Source organism: Oratosquilla oratoria, chromosome 25, assembly GCF_046742065.1.
Source record: "Oratosquilla oratoria isolate Oo_2021 chromosome 25, ASM4674206v1, whole genome shotgun sequence".
NCBI classification, from domain to species: domain Eukaryota; kingdom Metazoa; phylum Arthropoda; class Malacostraca; order Stomatopoda; family Squillidae; genus Oratosquilla; species Oratosquilla oratoria.
Window position 1 is genome coordinate 53,107,158 of NC_134801.1, and position 24,012 is coordinate 53,131,169.

General features: G+C 38.6%; 1 protein-coding gene across 1 annotated transcript in view; it reads right to left on the reverse strand.

Moving 5' to 3' along the window:
* mRpL38 (mitochondrial ribosomal protein L38) overlaps positions 1-19,327 on the reverse strand; it is a 32,797-nt gene extending 13,470 nt beyond the window's left edge. Inside the window, exons 1-2 of the mRNA XM_076208797.1 lie at positions 19,158-19,327; positions 15,969-16,130 (exon numbers count right to left, since the gene is read on the reverse strand). Coding sequence (XP_076064912.1) covers positions 15,969-16,130; positions 19,158-19,290 — 295 coding nt within the window. The 5' untranslated portion in view covers positions 19,291-19,327. The remainder of the gene's footprint in view (positions 1-15,968; positions 16,131-19,157) is intronic.
* Positions 19,328-24,012: the final 4,685 nt, after the last annotated feature.

Genomic DNA, 24,012 nt, shown 5'->3' on the forward strand with positions numbered 1-24,012 from the left:
AGCCAGGGCCACATAACGCATCCTTGACGAAGTCCCACCTTTACCTCGAACCACTCACTCTCTCCATTTCCAATCCTGACACAAGCTCTACTACTCTCATAAAAACTCTTGACAGCTCCTAGAAGCTTTCCTCCTATCCCATATATCTGCATAACCTCCCACAGTGCCTTTCTGTCTACCCTATCATAAGCCTTTTCCAGATCCATAAAAGCCCAAAAAACATCCTTCCCCTTTCCTATAGCTTTCTCACATATCTGTCTTACCACAAAAATCTGATCTACACAACCTCTACCTGTCCTAAATCCACACTGTTCCTCACCAATTATTCCTTCTGTTCCTCTCCTAATCCTCTCAATCAAGATCCTCCCATAAGCCTTCCCAACTACACTTAACAAGCTAATCCCTCTGAAACTACTACATTCACACTTGTCCCCTTTTCCCTTGTAAAGAGGAACTATACAGGCTCCTCCAGTCCTCCGGCACTCTACCCTCTCTCCAGCAAACATTAAATAACCTCACCAGCCAGTCCACCATCACTGTACCTCCCTTTTTCAGACATTCTGCATGGCATCCATCCAGACCAGGTGCCTTACCTGCTTTCATCATCTTAACAACTGCCTTCACCTCATCCTTCCTTATTTCCTCCATTCTCCTCACTCATCACTCTCATTTTCTTAGCATTTCCCACTACAGCTATCTTTCCTTCCCTATCCTCCTTCACATTTAGCAACTCCCTAAAATATTCTGCCCATCTTCCCCTTACTGCCTTCTCTTCCATTATCATCTCTCCATCTGCACCTTTTACCTTTTCTTCTCTACTTGATTCGCCTCCTCTTCCTCTCTTACTTTCTTTCCAAAACATCTTTTTATTACTTTCAAAATTTTCTGTCATACTCTTACCCCATTTCACATCTGCTCTCCTCTTTGCAACCTTTACCTTTTGCTTTACTTCTCTTTTCTTTTCTTTGTACCTCTCATATGACTCCCTCGTCCTATTTTGTAACCAATCTGTGAAAGCTCGCTTCTTCTCTTCTACAGCCTTCTTTGTTTCCTCATCCCACCATTCACTACCCTTTCTTCTATTTCCCTCTGTCCTTCTTGTTCCACACACCATCCTTGCACACTTTATGACTCCCTCCTTGAACCATTCCCATTCCTCCTCCACACCCAGCTCCACTCTATCCTTTACTCCCTCCCACTCCTCCTTCAGCTTCTTTCCGTACTCCTTCTCCTTTTCCTTTTCATTCAAGGAGTTCGCTCTAAGAACCTCCCCACCTTTTGTCCCTTTCCTCTTTCTCCATCTATCCTCCACTCTCAACTTACCTTCCACCAAAAAAGGATCTGATATTCCCCCACCCTCTCCCCTTAGCACATGTACATCCTTAACTCTTCCTATCATAGTCCTATTTACCACTACATAATCCATTAGCGCTCTATCTACCACCCTTCCCTCCACCACCCTTTCCCATGTGTACTTATGCTTGACTTTCTTCCGAAACACTGTATTTGCTATCATCAACTCTCTTTCTGGACACATTTCCACCATCAACTCTCCACTATGATTCTTTCCTGGAACTCCACATTTCCCAACCACTCCATCGATTGGACCATTTCCTACCCTAGCATTAAGGTCTCCCAGTACTATTATATTGACATTTCTTCCTAAATCCTCTATGCACTCATTTAAATCTATCCAAAAGGCCTCCCTTTCTTCTACACTCTTCTCACTGCCAGGCCCATATGCACTTACAAAGACCCACATCTCCTTCCCCAGTTTCACCTTCATCCACATTATCCTTCACAAACATACTACCTATCTCTTCCCCTTTACTCTCATCTGTACCACATCCACGCACATTAAAAGACCCAAACCTTAGGGTGCTGGTCCGAGAACTTCCAGACCCTCTTATGCCTTCTCTTTTTTGTTTAGGAATGTCCCCTGTGGGGCTACAAGGAGAAGGATGCCTAGTCCCAAACCCCGTCCCTTTCTTCTTGCCTCTTACGATCCAAGTGGGAATACTTGGTGGCAGTATTCTTTTCCCCCACCACAGGGAATACCCCCATCACAGAAAAAGAATACTCAGAGAAATAGTACAGGACAGCAACAAGGGGTTGGGGGACAGCATAATGGAGGGACAGTCGTAGTATAAAAGTATAAAAGTGTCATAATTTCTCTATGAACAGAGTTTTCCTCTATCATAGACAAAATGATGTGTGGCTCTGGTCCGTAGGGGCGCCCCATATAGACCCTAAAGTATCAACTGCATGCTACTTTGCCACAATAACAAGCAGCCAATACCCAGATGGTAAATTATAATCGTCACAGCATCTTGCTTAAGTGTATATCTAAATGATTCTTAAAGCTTCAAACTGAACTACATTGCACTACCTGTGCAGGAAGTTTATTCCATTCATTAACTACACGGTTGGCAAAGTTGTTTCTACCTACTTCCAAATTGAATCTATTTCCGGACAGTTTGAGACCACTGTTTCTTGTCTGATTCTCATTCAATGTGAAAATTTTGTCACTTCTTTTCTTCTACAACCTTCTTTGTTTCCTCATCCCACCATTAACTACCCTTTCTTCTATTTCCCCCTGTCCTTGTTCCACACACCATCCTTGCACACTTTATGACTCCCTCCTTGAACCATTCCCATTCCTCCTCCACACCCAGCTCCACTCTATCCTTTACTCCCTCCCACTCCTCCTTCAGCTTCTTTTCGTACTCCTTCTCCTTTTCCTTTTCATTCAAAGAGTTCACTCTAAGAACCTCCCTACCTTTTGTCCCTTTCCTCTTTCTCCATCTATCCTCCACTCTCAACTTACCTTCCACCAAAAAAGGATCTGATATTCCCCCACCCTCTCCCCTTAGCACATGTACATCCTTAACTCTTCCTATCATAGTCCTATTTACCACTACATAATCCATTAGTGCTCTATCTACCACCCTTCCATCCACCACCCTCTCTCATGTGTACTTATGCTTGACTTTCTTCCGAAACACTGTATTTGCTATCATCAACTCTCTTTCTAGACACATTTCCACCATCAACTCTCCACTATGATTCTTTCCTGGAACTCCACATTTCCCAACCAATCCATCGATTGGACCATTTCCTACCCTAGCATTAAGGTCTCCCAGTACTATTACATTGACATTTCTTCCTAAATCCTCTATGCACTCATTTAAATCTCTCCAAAAGGCCTCCCTTTCTTCTACACTCTTCTCACTACCAGGCCCATATGCACTTACAAAGGCCCACATCTCCTTTCCCAGTTTCACCTTTATCCACATTATCCTTGAGGAAACCTCCTTCCACTCCACTACCCGTTTACCTATCTCTTCACTTACTAGAATAGCCACCCCTTCCCTCCCTCGCCCTCTCTTCACTCCTGATAACCTCCAACTTACACTCCCAAACTTACACTCACCCTTCCCTTTCAACTTAGTTTCACTCAAAGCCAACACATCCATCTTTCTTCTCACAAACATACTACCTATCTCTTCCCTTTTACTCTCATCTGTACCACATCCATGCACATTAAAAGACCCAAACCTTAGGGTGCTGGTCCGAAAACTCCCAGACCCTCCTATGCCTTCTCTTTTTTGTTTAGGAATGTCCCATGTGGGGCTACAATGAGAAGGATGCCAAGTCCCAATCCCTTTCTTCTCACCTCTCACGATCCAAGTGGGAATACTTGGTGGCAGTATTCTTTTCCCCCACCACAGAAAAAAGAAATACTCAGAGAAATGGTTCAGGACAGCAACAAGGGGTTGGGGGACAGCATAATAGAGGGACAGTCGTAGTATAAAAGTGTCATCATTTCTCTATGAACAGAGTTTTCCTCTATCATAGACAAAATGATGTGTGGCTCTGGTCCGTAGGGGCGCCCCATATAGACCCTAAAGTATCAACTGCATGCTACTTTGCCACAATAACAAGCAGCCAATACCCCAGACGAATCTCAATTTAGCGGAAGCTCAAATTAGCGAACTGCAAATAGCAATAACGAAAATGCTCAACTTAGCAGAAATGGTCTACTAAGTTGACCATTTCCGCTAGCTGGCCAGACGCGCGTCTACGGAAATAGCTAAATTTAGCGGGAACGGTAAGCTAAGTTGAGCATTTTCTGTCAACTGGCCACATGCGTGTCTCAGAGTCCAATGTTACCAGATTGTGGTGGTGGAGTCAAGGAAAAATTTATAATTTAGTACTTTGGAGGTATATAATTCAGTATATGTATAAAGCATAATTGTAGCAGAAATATATTCAAGTAGAAATAGACGGTATAATAGGAAAACAAAATAATGAAACAGTAAGTTGATGGGAAAATTCAAAATCAGTACGCGAGAGTAATCACCACAAAAAACACTTCTATAACTAATATAACTAATATAACAATATACAAACAATGCATACGCTCAGTGATGAATTATGCGAGTCCTGCATGGGCTCCTAATCTCAGTGAGACACACCACAACACCCTTCAAATCATACAAAACAAAGCCCTAAAAACAATTACAGGCTGCACAAATACAACACCTACAGACCATTTACACCATGAAACAAAAGTCCTCAAAGTCAAGGACCACCTCGACATGAGAGGCACACAAACACTTGCTGCAGCCACCACAAACACATCACACCCGCTACACTACATAGCAGAACACCCACACACACCAAGAAACATTAAAACTACACCCAAAGACCTTTATTACGCACAGATACTCTCTTCTCTTACTCCACAACCACCAAATACCAGCCTCCGGAAACATATTCATAATCATATCACTCACCGCTCCATTAACACACTGAAAGACAACACACTGCTGCATGCCAGACCCCCTGATATCCACCCTTCTGAATCCTCTCTCCCACGAAAGGACAGAGTCCACTTGGCCAGACTGCGATGCGGTCACCACCCAGCACTTCTAAGCTACCAGAAGAGGCTGGACGACCGTGTTGTGAACAGCTGCCCAGGATGTAACACTTCACCCCATACCATACAACACATAATGGAAGACTGCATTATACACAATCATGCATGCAAACAACACAACATACACTCTATAAAGGATTTGTGGGAAAACCCAGTTTCGGCTGTGGCCTTCCTTGGGGAGACGGGACTGCTCAGACAGACAGTCTAGGGAACGACAACAACAACAACAACACTTCTATAACAACGAACTACATTTTCTGCAAAAACCAACTGCCCAGTCCTATTAATCGCTAGAATTATGTACATCAAACCAAACACGAAGCTATGACTAATATTCCGCGAAATTCACAGACAGCTCATATCATTGTTACATGACACACACACACACTTCAACGATCGGACGGCATAGAGGACGTTCTGAAGAAAATTGAAGTTTCATGGATACCAATGCAAAGAGAAGTACCTATTGTATTTACAGGGTGGGGGGGAAATTGCTCGTGGGGTAGTGGGAAAGTAGGGAAAGAGGAGAAGGGGAGGGATTACTGAGGGAAATGGAAGGAAATGAGGAAGGAGAGGACTTGGCCCAGGCAGACAGGCGAAAGGTAAACAAACGGCCCCCCGACCAGCTGAGTGACGATGAAATGTCTAATAAAAATGTAAAGATTAGAAGTGTAGATAAGAGCAATACAGTAGAAAGTGATGAGAATATTTTCCAGGGATTTAAAGAGGGTGGGGGGGACACAAACCCCCCCCCCCCGATTAACAAGACTAGAAGAGAAACTCGATAAGATGATCGAGCACTGGGAATTTAAGTTCGGTCACGTTAACAACATTGTGCAGAGTTGAAAAATTGGAAGAACTAGAGAAGGCGAACAAAAACTTAACTAAGGAAATTGAAGAATTAAAAAAACAGTTAAAAGTAAAAGAAGAGAATAAAGTCTTAAAGGAGAATAATAAGGAGAACAAGGAGGGTTGGAAAAAAATCCAAGAAAATAGCAAAGTTGCATTCACTGACATAATCAGACAGCAAATGAATGAACAAACTGAAAACTCAGTTATTAAAGTGATGAGACAGAAGGAGAATGTAGTAAGAGACTTAGCAGACAGAAAGAAATGTATAATTATATTAGGAATGGAAGAGAAACATAACCCAGATAGAACCACAAGAATCAAAGAGGAAAATGAAAAAGTAAGAAATTTACTAGAATTAGTTCAGGAAGATGAACCAGAAATAATGAAACAAATCAAAGAGAAATTCAGGCTCGGGAAATATAGTACAGACAAGACCAGACCAATTAAGATTAAATTCAGGTCACAAACTACGGCTGAGAATATCTTATCCAAAACAGGGAAACTAGCAACAAGTGAACAATATAAAAAGGTATGGATAAAAAGGGAAATGAATAAAGAGGAAAGAGAGGAAGAAAAACAGAAAAGACTTGAAGCTAAGGAAAAAAACGAGAGAAGAACGGAGTCAGAAAAAGAGAGATTCTATTGGAGAGTAGTGAATATGAAACTAAAGAAAGTCGACATACAAGAGAAAAACAAAAGGGAAACAGAGAACACAATGGAAGTGGCAGAAAACTAAGAGTGTCTTATACAAATATAGATGGATTAATAACAGGATTGAATGAGCTGAATGATTATTTGAAGGAAAAAGAACCAGACATAATGGGAATTGTAGAAACAAAATTAAAAGGTCCACTACCACCCAACAGTGTAGGACATGATGCATATAATTATTGGATTAGAAACAGAGTGAAAAAGGAAGGGGGTGGAGTTATGTTCCTGACTAAGAAGGATATAAACGTGAAGTGTGTCACATATGGAAAGAATACAGTAGAGATGATAATGATGGAAGTAGAAGACAGAGATAAGAAGAGCAGAAAGTTTGTGATAAATTATGTGCCCCCAAAAACAGCCTCATGGGAAGAGAGTGAACATAAAAGTATATTAGAGGACACAAAGATAGCATTAAAAAAGATAATGGAAGAGGGAGGAAGAATAGTTATGATGGGCGACTTTAATTGCAAAGAAATCTGCTGGGAAGAAATGACAGTAAAGGGTGGAGACGGCTCATGGGGAAACGCTCTACTTGAGATGGTTACTGACCATACAATGACACAATGGATACAGGAGAACACTAGGTATAGAAATGAAGAAGAGTCATCGAGACTAGACCTAATAATTACATCTGAACCTAGAATAGTGGACAAAATTGAATATAAAACACCAATAAGTAAAAGTGACCACATATTGATTGAACTGGAACTTAATGAAGAAAAATATATGAAAATAAATGAACAATATAGAAAAGGAAGAATGATGTATGAAAAAACAAACTTTGATAAAATAAGAGAATTCTTTCAAAATGAAAACTGGGAAGAAATATACAAAGAAGAAACAACAGTAGAAGAGAAATGGAATATTTTGACAAAAATTTACAAAAAAGGAGTGGAAAAGTATGTCCCAAGACAAAAACAAGAAAAAGAATATGTAAAATGCTGGTACAACAAAAGTTGTAGGGAGTTAAAAGACAAAAGAGACAAAGCCTGGACCAGATGGAAAAAAGACAGACCTGAAAAATTGAAAATATATACCTGTTATAGAAATGAATATGTACAAACGTGCAGAGAGGAAAAGAGAAAATATGAAAAAGATATCATAGAAAAGTGTAAAGATCAACCAAAACTATTCTACAGATTTGTAAACAATAAACTGAAAAACAAACAAGACTTGGAGAAATTAAGACAAGAGGGAGTTGAATACACTGAGGAAATAGAAATGGCGGAAATTATGAACAAACATTTTAAATCAGTGTTTACAAGGGAGAACATACAACCTGAAGAGAAAGAATGGAAAGAGAAAGTCCTCCCTATGGAAGAAATAGAAGTAACAAAGAATGAAATATTAACACACTTGAGTAATCTTGATGTCAGAAAATCGCATGGACCAGATGAAATAGCAAACTGGATACTGAAAGAATGCAGGAATGAACTGGTAGACAAAATACATAGCATACTAAACAGTTCCTTGAAAGAAGGAAAAGTTCCAGAAGATTGGAAAAAAACAAATATAGTACCTATATATAAAGGAGGAAATAAAGAAGAATCTACCAACTATAGACCAGTCTCTCTAACAAGTACAATAGCAAAAATTTGTGAAAAAATTATCAAAAGTAAATGGGTAAAATACTTAGAAAAAAACAAAGTATTAAATCCAAGGCAATTTGGATTCAGACAAGGACGATCATGCGTCACTAATTTAATATGTTTCTATTCAAGGCTAATAGATATAATACAAGAAAGAGATGGATGTGTGGACTGTGCATTTCTAGACCTAAAGAAAGCTTTTGACAAAGTACCACATAAGAAGTTGCTTAAGAAATTAGAAACTGAAGGAGGAATACAGGGCAAACTACTAAATTGGATGGAAGACTTTTTGCAAGAAAGAAATATGAGAGTAGTGATAAGAAACCAGCACTCAAAATGGGATGACGTAATAAGCGGTGGAAATACAAGAGGACACGGAAAGAAAATAAAAAAAGACAGCTATAGAAGAATTTGAAAAAGAACAGCTTTCCTCACAGAGTACTAGACAGTTGGAACAAGTTAGATGAGAAAGTGGTGTGTGCAAAAACAATACATGAATTTAAAAATAGTTTAGATAAAATGAGATATGAAGACGGGACCCCACGAGCATAGATCCCCTTCCCGTAAAATACAACTAGGTAAATACACACACTTTTGTCGGATGGACGGTGAAGATTAGAGTTCTGAAGAAAAAGTGAAATATTCGGGGACCTCAACACAAAGGAAGTACCTATTGTATTTACAGGGAAGGGGATAACTCGTGGTGTCATAGGAAAGTGAGAAAAAAGGAGAAGGGGAGGGATTACTGAGGGAAATGGAAGGAAATGAGGAAGGGGAGGACTTGGCCCAAGAGGCCAGACGTCTTGTAAACAAAGGACCGATGATTCTGGTGATGGGATTAACAAAATTGTAATGATTAGAAATATAAATAAGAGCAGCATAATGGAAGGTGAGGATAATAATTTCCAGGGATTTAATGAGAGTGGGGGGGATACCAACCTCCCCCGATTGACAAGACTAGAGGAGAAACTTGATAAGATGATCGAACATTGGGAAGACAGGTTCGGTAACATAACCAACATTGCGCAGAGTTGAAAGATTGGAAGAACTAGAGGTGAACAAAAATTTAACTAATAAAGTAGAATTAAAAAGACAGTTAAAAGAAGTAAAAGAGGAGAATGAAGAATTAAAAAGGAACAATAAAGACAATAAAGAGGCCATAGCAAAAGAAGCACAGGGTTGGAGAAAAATCCAGGAAAACAGTTAAGTTGCATTTACTGATATAATTAAACAACAAATGAAAGAACAAACTGAAGACTCAGTTATTAAAGTGATGAGACAGAAGGAGAATATAGTAAGAGACTTAGCAAATAAAAAGCAATGTATAATTATATTAGGAATGGAAGAGAAACATAACCTAGATAGAACTTCAAGAATCAGTGAGGAAAAAGAAAAAGTAATCAGTTTACTAGAATTAGTTCAGGAAGATGAACCTGAAATAATGAAACAAATCGAAGAGATGTTTAGGCTCGGAAAATATAGTACAGATAACACCAGACCAATTAAGATTAAATTCAGATCACAAACAACAGCAGAGAATATCTTAGCAAAAACAGGGAAGCTAGCAGCAAGTGAACAATATAAAAAGGTATGGATAAAAAGAGAAATGAATAAAGAGGAAAGAGAGGAAGAAAAAATGAAAAGGAAAGAAGCTAAAAAAAAAAACGAGACCAGAACGGAGTCAGAAAAAGAAGAATTCTACTGGAGAGTAGTGAATATGAAATTGAGGAAATGGACCATAACAGAAACAAAAAAGAAACAGAGAATACAATGGAAATAACAGAAAGTTATAGATGGATTAATAACAGGACTGAATGAACTGAACGAGTATCTGGAGGAAAAAGAAGCGGACATAATGGGAATTGTAGAGACAAAATTAAAAGGTCCACTACCACCTAACAGCATAGGACACAATGCATATAATTATTGGATTAGAAACAGAGAGATAAAACAAGGGGGTGGAGTTATGTTCCTGACTAAGAAGGATATAAATGTGAAGAGTGTCACATATGGAAAGAATAGAGTAGAGATGATTATGATTGAAGTAGAAGACAGAGATAAGAAGAGCAGAAAGTTTGTAATAAACTATGTGACCCCAAAAACAGCCTCATGGGAAGAGAGTGAACATAAAAGTATGTTAGAGGACACAAGAATAACATTAAACAAGATAATGGAAGATGGAGGAAGAATAGTTATGATGGGAGACTTTAATTGCAAAGAAATCTGCTGGGAAGAGATGACCGTAAAGGGTGGAGAAGACTCATGGGGAAATGTTCTACTTGAGATGATTATTGACCACACAATGACACAATGGATTCAAGAGAACACTAGGTATAGAAATGAAGAAGAACCATCGAGACTAGACCTAATAATCACATCAGAACCTGAAATAGTGGAAAAGATAGAATACCAGGCACCAATAAGTAAAAGTGACCACATATTGATAGATCTAGAACTAAATGAGAAAAAATACATGAAAAGAAATGAACAATATAGAAAAGGGAGATTGATGTATGAAAAAACAAATTTTGATAAAATAAGAGAATTCTTTCAAAATGAAAACTGGGAAAGAATACACAAAGAAGATACAACAGTAGAAGAGAAATGGAATATTTTGACAAAAATTTATAGAAAAAAAAAAGGAGTGGAAAAGTATGTCCCAAGACAAGAAAAAGAATATGTAAAGTCCTGGTACAACAAAAGTTGTAAAGGGTTAAAAGACAAAAGAGACAAAGCCTGGACCAAATGGAAGAAAGACAGAAGACCTGAAAAATGGAAAATATATACTTGTTATAGAAATGAATATGTACAAGCGTGCAGAGAGGAAAAGAGAAAATATGAAAAAGATGTCATAGAAAAATGTAAAGATCAACCAAAACTATTCTACAGATTTGTAAACAATAAACTGAAAAACAAACAAGACTTGGAGAAATTAAGACAAGGAGGAGTTGAATACACTGAGGAAATTGAAATGGCGGAAATTATGAACAAACATTTTAAATCAGTGCTTACAAGGGAGAATATACAACCTGAAGAGATTGAATGGAAAGAGAAAGTCCCCCCTATGAAAGAAATAGAAGTAACAAAGAATGAAATAATGAAACACTTGAGTAATCTTGATGTCAGAAAATCACATGGACCAGATGAAATAGCAAACTGGATTTTGAAAGAATGCAGAAATGAACTGGCAGACAAAATACATAGCATACTAAACAGTTCCTTGAAAGAAGGAAAAGTTCCAGAAGATTGGAAAAAAACAAATATAGTACCTATATATAAAGGGGGAAATAATGAAGACCCTACCAACTATAGACCAGTCTCTCTAACAAGTACAATAGCAAAAATTTGTGAAAGAATTATCAAAAGTAAATGGGTAAAATACTTAGAAAAACAAACAGCATGCTAAATCCAATGCAATTTGAATTCAGACAAGGACGATCATGCGTCACTAATTTAATATGTTTCTATTCAAGGCTAATAGATATAATACATGAAAGAGATGGATGGGCTGATTGTGCATTTCTAGACCTAAAAAAAGCTTTTGACAAAGTACCACATAAGAAGTTGCTTAAGAAATTAGAAACTCAAGGAGGAATACAGGGCAAACTGCTTAAATGGATGGAAGACTTTTTGCAAGAAAGAAAAATGAGAGTAGTGATAAGAGACAAACACTCAGAATGGGATGACGTAATAAGCGGTGTTCCACAAGGAACAGTTCTGGCCCCAATAATGTTTGCTATATATATTAATGATATGGATGACGGAATTGAAAGTTATATGAGCTTCTTTGCAGATGATGCAAAACTATTAAAAAAAGTGAACACGGAAGAAGATTGTGAGTCACTACAGAGTGATCTAAATAAAGTATGGGAATGGAGTAGGAAGTGGGAGATGGAGTTCAACACTAAAAAGTGTAGTATAATGGAATTTGGAAAAAGCAAAAACAGAATAACAGGATCATATAAATTGGGAGAAGAAGGAATAAAAAAAGTAGAAAATGAGAAGGACCTGGGAGTCATTGTTATGAAGAATATGTCACCTGAGAAACATATAAATAAGATTTTTGGAGAAACTTATAATTTAATAAGAACAATTAAAGTGGCATTTACATACCTGGATGAAGAAATGGTGAAGAAAATTCTAATCACCCTGATAAGACCAAGATTGGAATATGCTGCAACGATGTGGTCACCAAGTACAAAAAAATGTATAAAAAACTTGAAAGAATACAAAGAGCAATTACAAAATTGGCACCAACACTCTCAAAACTATCATATGAAGAGAGACTAGCAAAACTTGAACTACAGACACTAGAGCAAAGAAGAGAGAGAGGAGATTTGATAGCTATTTACAGAATCATGAAAGGCATACAAATTATTGATAGAGAGAATCTGATAAAATGGGATGATAGAAATACAAGAGGACACGGAAAGAAAATCAAGAAAGACAGCTACAGAAGAGATCTGAAAAAGAACAGCTTTCCTCACAGAGTAATAGACAGTTGGAACAAGTTAGATGAGAAAGTGGTGTGTGCAAAAACAATACATGAATTTAAAAATAGTTTAGATAAAATGAGATATGAAGACAGGACACCATGAGCATAGCTCCCCTTCCCGTAAAATACAACTAGGTAAATACACACACGTTGCAACAAATTACTGCACATTGCTGTCCGTTTGCAATTCACGATTGTGCTGCCTATAATTCACTTACAATAATATATATACTGTATGTGTGTGTGTGTACACTAGGGAATTTTTAGGTACGTATCATTTTTATAATCCGCTCTGGCAACACTGTTACACCAACGCTCACTTGCTCAATTTAACGGAAAATTCAATTTAGTGGACTGGACCTTGGCTGAATTACCGTATTTTCTGGGTTAAAATGCGCATCGGGTTATAATGCGCACCCATGCACTTCATTATCTCAGTACACAGATAGCGCGCACCAACGTATAACACGCATGCCCGATCGCATTTGTCTATAACGCAGTTTAACCTCAGTATTTATATCATGTGAACGAGGTTACATGGAGAAGTATTTTTCATTGGCTAGAGCCACCACTGGGAAATCTGTTGATTTGTCACTAAATTAAGTGTCAGTTTAGGCATCAATCAGGACACAACTAAGAAAAAGTCAGAACTACATGTACCGGTATATGACTCATGTTGTGCGTTGATCCCTTATTACTTTGTAGCTTAAATAGTTTGTAGGAAATATGACCTAAACAAAGTTTATTGAAAGTAAAATATACAGAAAAATTTTGGGATTTTTACAGAAAATGTTCATTTTATATCTTGAGGAAATAATTCGTCTTTACCATTTTTTAATTAATACTGAAACAAACTACAGACTGTTTCGTTTTAGCTTTGAACCTGCAATGACAGTGGTGAAATAGGACAGTCTCTCATCCAGGTGACGTTTAGTTAATATAACTCCCGAAAGAGGGTGTTGTAGTCAGGTGTTTGACACGAGTTTATGAACGGCCGCAACGGAATTTGTACCATACCTAAAGTGAAGCAACAAAGCAAACATAAAAATTCAAACTAGGATGCTGTGAACATGGGCAAATATCATGAATATTGATCATGTTTCATGGTGTTTAGGCCTATTTAAACATGACAAATAAGATTCGATAGATACCTACCTATACCAAATATTTATACAGACGCTCCTCAACTTACGTTTTAGTTATGTTCCAAACGGCTGAACGTAAGTTGAAAATGAACGTAAGTTGTTACTGTACCATACATCTGTAAATTCTATTACCGTATCTTATAAAACACCCCTAAATCGTTAATTATACACATAACATTGTAAAATGATAATATTAATTTCAAATAAATTAAATTCAAGCAACATAAATTGAGATGGTGGGGGAGGAGGAGGAGGAGGAGGCAAGGCACGTTTGTGCCATGTAAACAATGGATGCAGCGTCATGCGTAAGTATCGTTTGAACTACGGAGAGCGCGCTAAACTAAATAATTTACTCAATTTTTTTTTTTTACAATTATTTTTTTTACAGTCAGCTCAAACGTAAAATCGAAAAAACGTAAAACGAATGAACGTAAATAGAGGAGCGTCTGTATACGGTAGCACAAGCTGGCATGTTCTTTCATGTCACCATGGCTGTTCTTCTTGTTCTCACGGAACGTCACGGAAAAGTGTGCCTCCCGACTTTGTGATGGCCAACATCGTCACGTTGTGAAAAAAATTACACACACAGCCGCAGAATTTTTATCGTAGGCCGTAGATAATGCGCACCACCGGATAACGCGCACCCCCCGTTTTTAGGCCCTTCCAACGGAAAAAAGTCGCGCACTATACGCCGGAAAATACGGTAGTTCGTTAAGTCGGGCTTCTACTGTAGTGTAAATAAAACAAATGATACCCATTTTTATAATTTGTTCACCCTGCCCATACATGAAGTAAGGTGATGAGATGTACAAAGGGTGAAAGTGGCAGTAATCTGGAAGTGAGCATTAAGGGAGAGCAACTGGAGGAAGTGGATAGTTTTAGATACTTGGGTGCAAATGTGGCAGGAAAAGGTGGAGTAAAGGTGGAGGTAGAATGTAGATTGAGAGAAGTAAGTAAATGCCTTGGTGGTTTAAGAAGTGTAATGAGGAATAGAAATTTGGGAATGGATGCTAAGAGGAGACTGTATGAAGGAGTGATTGTGCCAACAGCACTGTATGGAACAGAAACATGGAACATAAGAGAGGAAGAGAGAAGGACTTTGAATGTGTTTGAGATGAAGTGTCTGAGAAGTATGATGGGGGTTACTAGGCTAGATAGAGTGAGAAATGAGGAGGTGAGGAGGAGAACACGGATGGAAAGGGAATTGGGAGATAGGGTTGATGAAAGAGTATTGGGATGGTTTGGACACATGGAAAGAATGAGTGAAGAAAGACTAGTAAAGGAGGTATGGAAGGCAGATGTGGAGGGAGTGAACATGAGGGGATGTCCTAGGATGAGATGGATGGATGGGGTGAAGGGGGCTTTGGGGAAGAAGGGAATGTCTGTCGACGGGACGGACAGAAGACAGGGGTGAATGGAGAATGGTTGTATATGGAAGATGTTGTGATGCATGAGGTGGAATGGACAGGGGGATGGGGGGTGAGGTAGTGTGTGTGAGCAAAATTTTGACGCAGCCTGAAGGGATTTCTCCCCGTCTTCTCCTTTATATGGGGGGACGGAGAGGGGGGGTCGCCAATTTAATGAAGCGGCCTTGCTGTGGATGTGCTGTGTCTTGCGACACTGCTTCTGACCCAGGGCAGTGGACAAGGTGCAGGGATGACCTGTCATCTAGGAGGTGCTAAGATGGGAGGGAAGGTGGAGGGGTGTGGAGTGTTTTCAGGGATGGAATGGGTGGGAATGATTTTATGCCTTTTCCTTTTTGGCTACCTCCCTAGTAAGGGGGAAAAAGCCTTGGTATATGTATGTATGTATGTAGAATACCCCTAAAATAAATTGACTTTTCCTAAGTCCTGGAACAAACTCCTCAATTTCTATTGTTTCCCATGGAAAAAATATATTTGAAATACAAGATTTTGAGATATGTGACCTACTCAGGAATGTAACCCTCATGAGTTAATGGTATAGGGAAAAGTTTTACGAGGTATTTATAGGATTACATGTCAATGGCAGGTGGAAACCGTATAATCCACTTCACACATGTATGGACCAAAGGGAGAAAAAATGCTTTACAGTACTCTCAATAATTGTGATGCTGCTCTTCCAAGACTGAACAATGAACAAATCAAATGGGAAGAGCATTGGGTATTTTACAGATACCTGCTCCACTTGAAACATTAAACAAGAAATACTCAAAAGAGCTTATTCAAAACCCATACACTGCATTCAACTCTTACATAATCTTTTCCTGGAAAGCTTTTCTAATTCTTTGTTCTCTTTCATTTTCTTCTGGTGCTCCATACGCTTTCTCACTTCTTCCCTTCTTGACAACTTTGGTTGTGGAAGGCCAATGTTGACTGGCTTGTACAATTCTGGATCCTTCAGTGTTTTATCCATGGCTGCAGACACAAAACAAATATACAAATAAATAAATAAAAAACAATAAACAATCATAGTTTTAAGATCATACATACGAAAAGATTACATTATCATGGGACCAATAATAAGTACTAGTCCTGTGAGGTGAGCGCCACCAGTGAATCATCTCCGTGCAACCCTTCTCTAAAACCCATCATCCACACCCTCTAACCTCCACTTGGAGGTGCCACCCAGAAAGACTGCCACTTGCTCCCTGGAATAAGCCTAAAATGAATTACATAACAAGCATTTTGATCACTGATTAGTTAACCATCAGCATAATGAAATTCTGGAGTGAGGACAAGACTTTTTAGGGGAAGTAAAAATGGTGTGACCAGAACCAAATTTCTGGTAATAAACAGAACAAGTCATTTTTTTCCCCCCCAAAATGTATTCATCACACTGTCACCTGATACTTGTGACTCTTTCACTTCTTCCTCAGTTCTATTCAAGAGCCCTCACTCATCGCATTACAATGTTTCTTTCTTGAGTGACTTATGGGTCAAGCCAGTGACAGTTGCTGTTTACCCGGGAGCCACAGGTCTCCTTAAGGAAGACCTGTGGGAACAGACTGACCAATTGCCTACGTATGCACCTACACATTCTTATTCCTATTACCCCTTTATTACCAAAGTGATCATACATGAAGGCTAAATTTAAGACAATTTTCATTTTCATTTGAGGTGCTTGGAGTAAGAACCTGAAACTAAAAAAGTAAGTCATAAGATTTGAAATTAGGATTGTGGAAATAAGGAGTAGAAGACATTTTACATGACCCCTCAAAATCTAAAGACTGGGCATCCTGCAACACAGTTTAGTAACCCACTTACATAGCTGGAAAGTAACACAAGAAACTATAATTTGGTTTCCTTGTCAACTTACACATGTTCTTTACCTGTTTGGAAAATTCTTTGAAGCTCCGAGATTTCCTGATCATAGCATTAGCTACATTACCAAGTGCATAAAGTTAGGAATCATTATATCTGAATTTTTTTCAACACCAGAAAAACATGCATATATCTCACATCAAAATGTGTTCTGGTAATAGTTCAGAAAACACCTTGGTTCTATCTCAGTATTATACAAACACATTTTACATGTCTTTCTTTCTGCATTTCCAAAATCTAAGTCAGAATGTTTGGCAAGAGAAGGATGACGCCAGACATTTTGTCATATTTTGGTTACACCCCTCTAGTATCATTCCAAATCTGCCAAATTGTTTGGCACATGACCTGTGGCTATATCAACACACTGACTTCACAATGTATTGGTCAGAAACTGTTAGTTGCTCTAGGGCATTCAGAATGAGCACACATGTACTATGTGTATCATGTGCCGGCCTTGTTCTTGTGGTGATTGTGTGGTGATGGGTAAAGTTAAACAGCTGGCAAGTGAACAGATTGCTGTTGTTACATCACTCTGTAATGTAGGAAAAGCTAATAAGGAAATAGTGTCTATAACTGGCATTTCGCTACGCAGTGTACAGTGGTGGACATAGAAATTTTGTGACTGTGGAAACCCTGACTGCCACTACAGAAAAAGTCGACACGGAGGCCATGTAAAACTACCCCATGTACTTTAAAGGTGCTCAGTAGGCAGGTGGATAGTAAACCATGCATAACAGTATCAGAATTAAAGGAAAAGAACCATGTGTTACTGGCTCATGTGTCTGTAAGGACAGTGCAGCGCCATCTCCATGACAACCTGAAGTTCTTGCACCACACTCCTCATAAGAAACCAATTGTCAGCCTTAAACAGAGGAAAAATAGGGTTGCTTTTTACAAGAAATATCTGCAGTGGGATAAGGTAAAGTGGCAATGAGTGTTATTAAGTAATGAGGTTATATTCATTGTTACTGGGAACTGAGGTGGGAAAGTGTATCGGAGGATGAGGAGTGATCCATCACACAAAATTTATCCAAAGGACTATCAAATATCCAGATAAATTAATGGTCAGGGGTCCTTTTGGTTACTACGGTGTAGGGAAATTGGTGATCCTACCAAGGAATGTTTTGATAAATGCAAATTGATACTTGGAACTACTGAGTGATCATTTGAAAGATTGATAGAGATTTGCCAAACAAACCTGTTAATGCAGGACAGGGTGCCTTGCCTTGCCACACTGCTAAGCTTCTTAAAAACTGGTTTGATTTTATGCCTCTTTTAAACCCCATTGAAAACTTGTGGGTACCAATTAAAAACAAGTTACATGACTCTGACACATCATCAAACTCAAGACAGCCATCCAAGATATTTGGAACAATAATGACCCTCAACGGCTCCAACACCTTGCAGTCTGTCCCTAGGCGCCAACAAGTGTGTCAAGCGAGAAGGGTATAAAGTACTAACCAAACTAGAGAGGAGTAAGTACCTGTATTTAGTTTATACTTCATTATAGATTTTTTATTGCCACAACCCTCTTGCGCCAAACATTTTGACTCAGACTGTCACTGTAGGTTAGATATTTATATTAAATATTAGGTTTGTTATGTCTTTTGAGCTACTGGATAACACAAGATTAATTTTAAATATCCGTATTTGCATGATTCTGGAATTTTACCAACATCTTGCTGCTCTGGTTATTTTTTTTCTATCTGATAGAAAAAAAATAACCAGAGCAGCAAGATGTTGGTAAAATTCCAGAATCATGCAAATACGGATATTTAAAATTAATCTTGTGTTATCCAGTTTTTTGTACATGATAATCATGTACAAAACTGCACATCAAGAATAACTTATAAACTTGGCAAGAACAGTGACGTCCAGAACCGGGACGTTCCGACTCGGCATGGGGACGTTTTTGCTGAGTGATGGGCCTAACCACTGCCTTTTTCATAAACCCTGGAGCTTTGATATCATTTAAGGCACGAAGTTAATAAGATGGTATACAATCAAAGCTACAATCAGGTATTTTAAACGAAAAATATCTTATGTGTGCCTGTTCTCGACTCAACTCTCAAGATTGGCCAAGAAAATAATTAATACCATGAGACCTCACTTTGAATGTACCTCTAAGTCTTTCTTCTAGACTGGGAAATAGTTGCGGAACAATCTTCTTTATATGGACCATTCTTAACTGTTGTAACTGATAGGAATAACCAAGGTTCCATGACGCAAGTCGTGTGATCAGTGCAGTCGACATGTTTACACTAACAGTATGCGCTTGTGAAACATAGAAAATATATTTTTCATAATTATATTATGATCACCGTGTAAGTAGGTATTTTATTTTATAATACAATACTACAAATCCATTAGTTTATATGAATAGAATTCAAGCTACAAAACAAAACTGATAAGATATTACATATACATTTAGCCTACTCTAGGTAAATCGCAAGACCGCCGAGACGTCTTTCATTAGCAAATGCAGACGATACATAGGTGGCGCCAAAAAATTGAATTGTTTTAACACAAAATTATAAATTTTCGAAAACAACAGTTAATATACAGTTCGTGATTACTACATCTGCCTACATCAAAACTTCAAAATTTAACAAAAGTATCTAATAATCAACTTTGGCCAGTCACGAGTTCGAGTTCAGTACTGTAATATTAGTATTTTTGTTGTACTTTGCAGGCGAAGACGACCACGAATTCTGTCTCCTGCCCACTGTCAGGATCAGGAGCAATGCAGCGAGATACAGTATATCCACAGCAAGGCCGCTTTACTTACACAGCGACTCCCTTCTCGTCCTCTCATGAGGAAAATAGAGAAGACGGGGAAAAATCCCTTTGGGCCGTGTCAAAAAAAAAAAAAAAATACTCCATACTGGTGTATTTACTGGATGTTATTGCATATTATCAGTATCCATACGGACTAGCCACACATCGTTGTCTATGTTAAAGTAAAACCTCTAGAGGAATGATGCTACATTTGCACAACGACTATATCTTTATGTCTTGTATCACTTTTTGAATACACCTTTTCCTCTCCCTTGTAGAGTGGGGAGAAAAGAATTCTGCCACTGTTTCTCATGCGACACAGTGGGACGACAATACCCGTTGCATTGAGAAAGGACCGTTAGGGCGGAGCACTGGGAGTCCCCCTGTGGTGCCACATATAATTATTTCATAATTTCATTTTATTTTATAATTCTATTTTATGATTTTATTATGTTGCCACATATAATCATATTATCATTTTTTGTCACACACCACCACTGAAGTAAAAATCAAAGCAATGTTTTCTATACAAAGGTTTCGTTTCCTCGAGTCTAGACATGGCATATGAGGAAGAGAGAGCGACGTTGCCGCTACATCTAATCTCTGGCCCCGCCCCCCTCACACTGCATTCAGAAAACATTACATCCACACGCACGTTCTCGCCATGGATGCCCATGTGTGGCAACACCGGGAAATCTCCTAGCCACGCCTTAGCGGTCATTTCTCATTGCGCTGACTATAGGTAGTCCAATCTCCGAAAAAAAGGATAAATAAATAAATAAATACGAGAAGTCAAGGCATAATAGGGTCTGGGAGACTTCCACCAGAACTCTAAATTTTGGGTCATTTCCAAATTATTACCAACTTATCTTTCTTGCAACTAAAGTATTTTTGAGTACCTTATTTTCACGTATTTCGATGTTCTTTTCATTTGTAGCGATGCTACTATTGGTGAAGAGAAAGTGGTTTGGGTGAGTTCGTCTCCTTTTATTGATAGGTACGAGTGAACTGATTTTACATGCGGCGGAAGCCGCTATATTTACCGCGTGGGTAAGTTACCCGTGGTGCGTAAACTAGGTTAGGTTAGGTCGGGTCAAGCAGGGTCGCATTGGCAGAGAAGCGTCAGGTCACGAGCGACATCATGCATGCACGCTCCACGCCACGTGACTGTTGCGGCTGTACACATTGCTCTAGAACAGCGTTTCTCAACCTTTTTACCCTTCCGTAACCTTTAAAATAAATTGTATGTCTCAAGGAACCTCTGCGAAAAAAAGACATATACCATATCTTTCACATTTTATTTTCATCGTAATATTAGATTAGATAGGATGATGTCTATATTACATTATTACAATAAACAAGAATATGTCTGGGGTATTGGCTGCATGTTATTGTGGCAAAGTAGCATGCAGTTGATACTTTAGGGTCTATATGGGGCGCCCCTACGGACCAGAACCACACATCATCTTGTCTGTGATAGAGGAAAACTCTGTACATAGAGAAATGATGACACTTTTATACTACGACTGTCCCTCCGTTATGCTGTTCCCCAGACCCTTGTTACTGCCCTGTACCATTTCTCTGAATATCCATTTCCCTTTTTAGCCTACCTACCCTGTGGTGGGGGAAAAGAATACTGCCACCAAGTATTTCCACTTGAGTCGTAAAAGGCGACAAAAAGGGACGGGGGATGGGATTAGGAGTCCTACTACCTGTAGCCCCAAAAGGGGACATTCCTAAAAACGAAAGTAAAGGCATAAGAGGGTCTGGGAGCTTTCCAACCAGTACCCTAAGGTTTGGGTCTTTTAATGCGCGTGGATGTGGTATAGATGAGAATAAAAGGGAAGAAATAGGCAGTATGTTTGTGAGAAGAAAGAGGGATGTACTGGCTTTGAGTGAAACTAAAATGAAAGGAAAGGGAAACTGTGAGTTTGGGTAGTGTAGCTGGGAGGTACTCAGGAGTGAGGAGGGGACGAGGGAGAGAAGGGGGTGGCAATACTAGTAAGTGAAGAGATAAGAAAGCGGGTAGTGGAGTAGAAGGAGGTGTCATCAAGGTTGATGTGGATGAAGGTGAAGCTGGGAAAGGAGATGTGGGTCTTTGTAAGTGCGTATGTGCCTGGTAGTGAGAGGAGTGTAGAGGATAGGGAGGCATTCTGGGTATATATATAAATGAGTGCATAGAGGGATTAGGGAGAAATGTCAATGTAGTTGTATTGGGAGACCTAAGTGCTAGGGTAGGAAATGAACCAATTGACGGAGTGATTGGGAAGTATGGAGTTCGAGGCAAAAATCGTAGTGGAGAATTGATGGTGGAGATGTGTCTTGAGAGTTGATGATAGCAAATACAGTGTTTACATAGAAGAAAGTCAAGCATAAGTACACATGGGAGAAGGTGGTGGAGAGGATGGCAGATAGAGCGTTAATGGACGATATAGTGGTGACCAGGAGTATGGTAGGAAGAGTTAAGGATGTACATGTTCTAGAGGGAGAGAGTTGGGGAATATCAGATCATTTCCTGGTGGAAGGTAAATTGAGAGTAGAGAATAGGTGGAGAAAGAGGGAAAGGGCAGAAGGTAGGGAGGTACTTAGAGTGAACTGCTTAAATGAAGAAAAAAAGGAGAATGAGTATAAGAAGAAGCTGAGAGAGAAGTGGGAGAGAGTAAAGGATACAGTAGAACTAGGAGTGGAGGAGGAATGGGGATGGTTCAAGGAGGGAGATAGAGCTGATGAGAGAGTATTGGGATAGTTTGGTCACAGAAAGAACGGGTGAAGAAGGATTGGTAAAAGAGGTGTGGAAGGCAGAGATGTGGGGAGTGAACTTGAGGGGACGGCCGAGGATGAAACAGATAAATATTGGGGTGAGAGGGGCCTTGAACAACAGGGGAATGAATGTCTGTTGAGCAAGGGAGGGAGAAGACAGGAGATAGAAGGGATAAGTGGAGAATGGCTGCCTATAGATGATACTTGGCTGTGTATTGATGATGTTGTGATGCATCTGTCAATTTGATATTATTTAATATTTACCTGTTTGTTTATTATCTAAGTTTACCTATTTATTTAGTTATTAATTTTCTTTATCATTATTTATATTATTATAATGTTTATCTATTTATTCATTCATTTAGTTATTAATTTATCATTATTATATTTTTTCGCATCCGACTTAGTATGGACCAAAAGGTCTCTTGTCGGCCGCATGTTCCTCTTGTGTAATCATTTGCAAGGAAGGGAGAGGATGGGGGTGGTGTAGCGATTGGTTGTGTATGAATGATATTTTGATGCAGTCCGAAGAAATTTCTCCTTGCCTGCTCTTCTCCCGCATGAGTGGACAGAGAGGGGGTGGGGAGCTCACCGATTGGGTGAAGCGGCCTTGCTGTCGATGTAATGTACCTTTCTGCATTGCTTCTGACCCAGGGTCGTGGGCGGGATACAGGGGTGACCCATCATCCATTAGGAGCTAAGATGAGAAGGAGGCATGGGTGGCCAATGGGAGTGGAATTGCGCGGGGGCGGGGGTGGGGGTGGGTGAGTGGATATATGCCTTTTGACCTGGCTGTCTCCTTGGTAAGGGGGGGGGGAAGCCCTTAGTACATAGCTAGATATTTATTATTTACATGTCATTTATCATATCTACTTATTATTATAGTCTTGAGCACTGAGTTATTTGTTTTCTAAATTTCGTCCTGTCTTGGTTTCATTTATGTACAGTAGATAAGATTTGTTCCGTATATGTTATTCCCATAACAGCTCCAGCCATTATTATATTTCCTTTTGTTTCTGGATTGTTACTACTACTACTACTGCTACTACTACTACTACTACTATTACTATTATTATTATTAATATTATTAATATTATTATTATTATTATTATTATTATTATTATTATTATTATTATTATTATTATTATTATTAGTAGTAGTAGTAGTAGTAGTAGTAGTAGTAGTAGTAGTAGTATTGGTATTATCACTATTATTATTATTATCATTTTTATTACTATTATTATTATTGTAACTATTATTATTGTTATTATTATTGTTATTATTGTTATTATTATTATTATTATTATTAATATTATTATCATTATTATATTATTATTATTAATATTATTATCATTAATTATTATTATTATTATTATTATTATTATTATTATTATTATTATTATTATTAATAATAATCATTATTAATATTATTATTAAT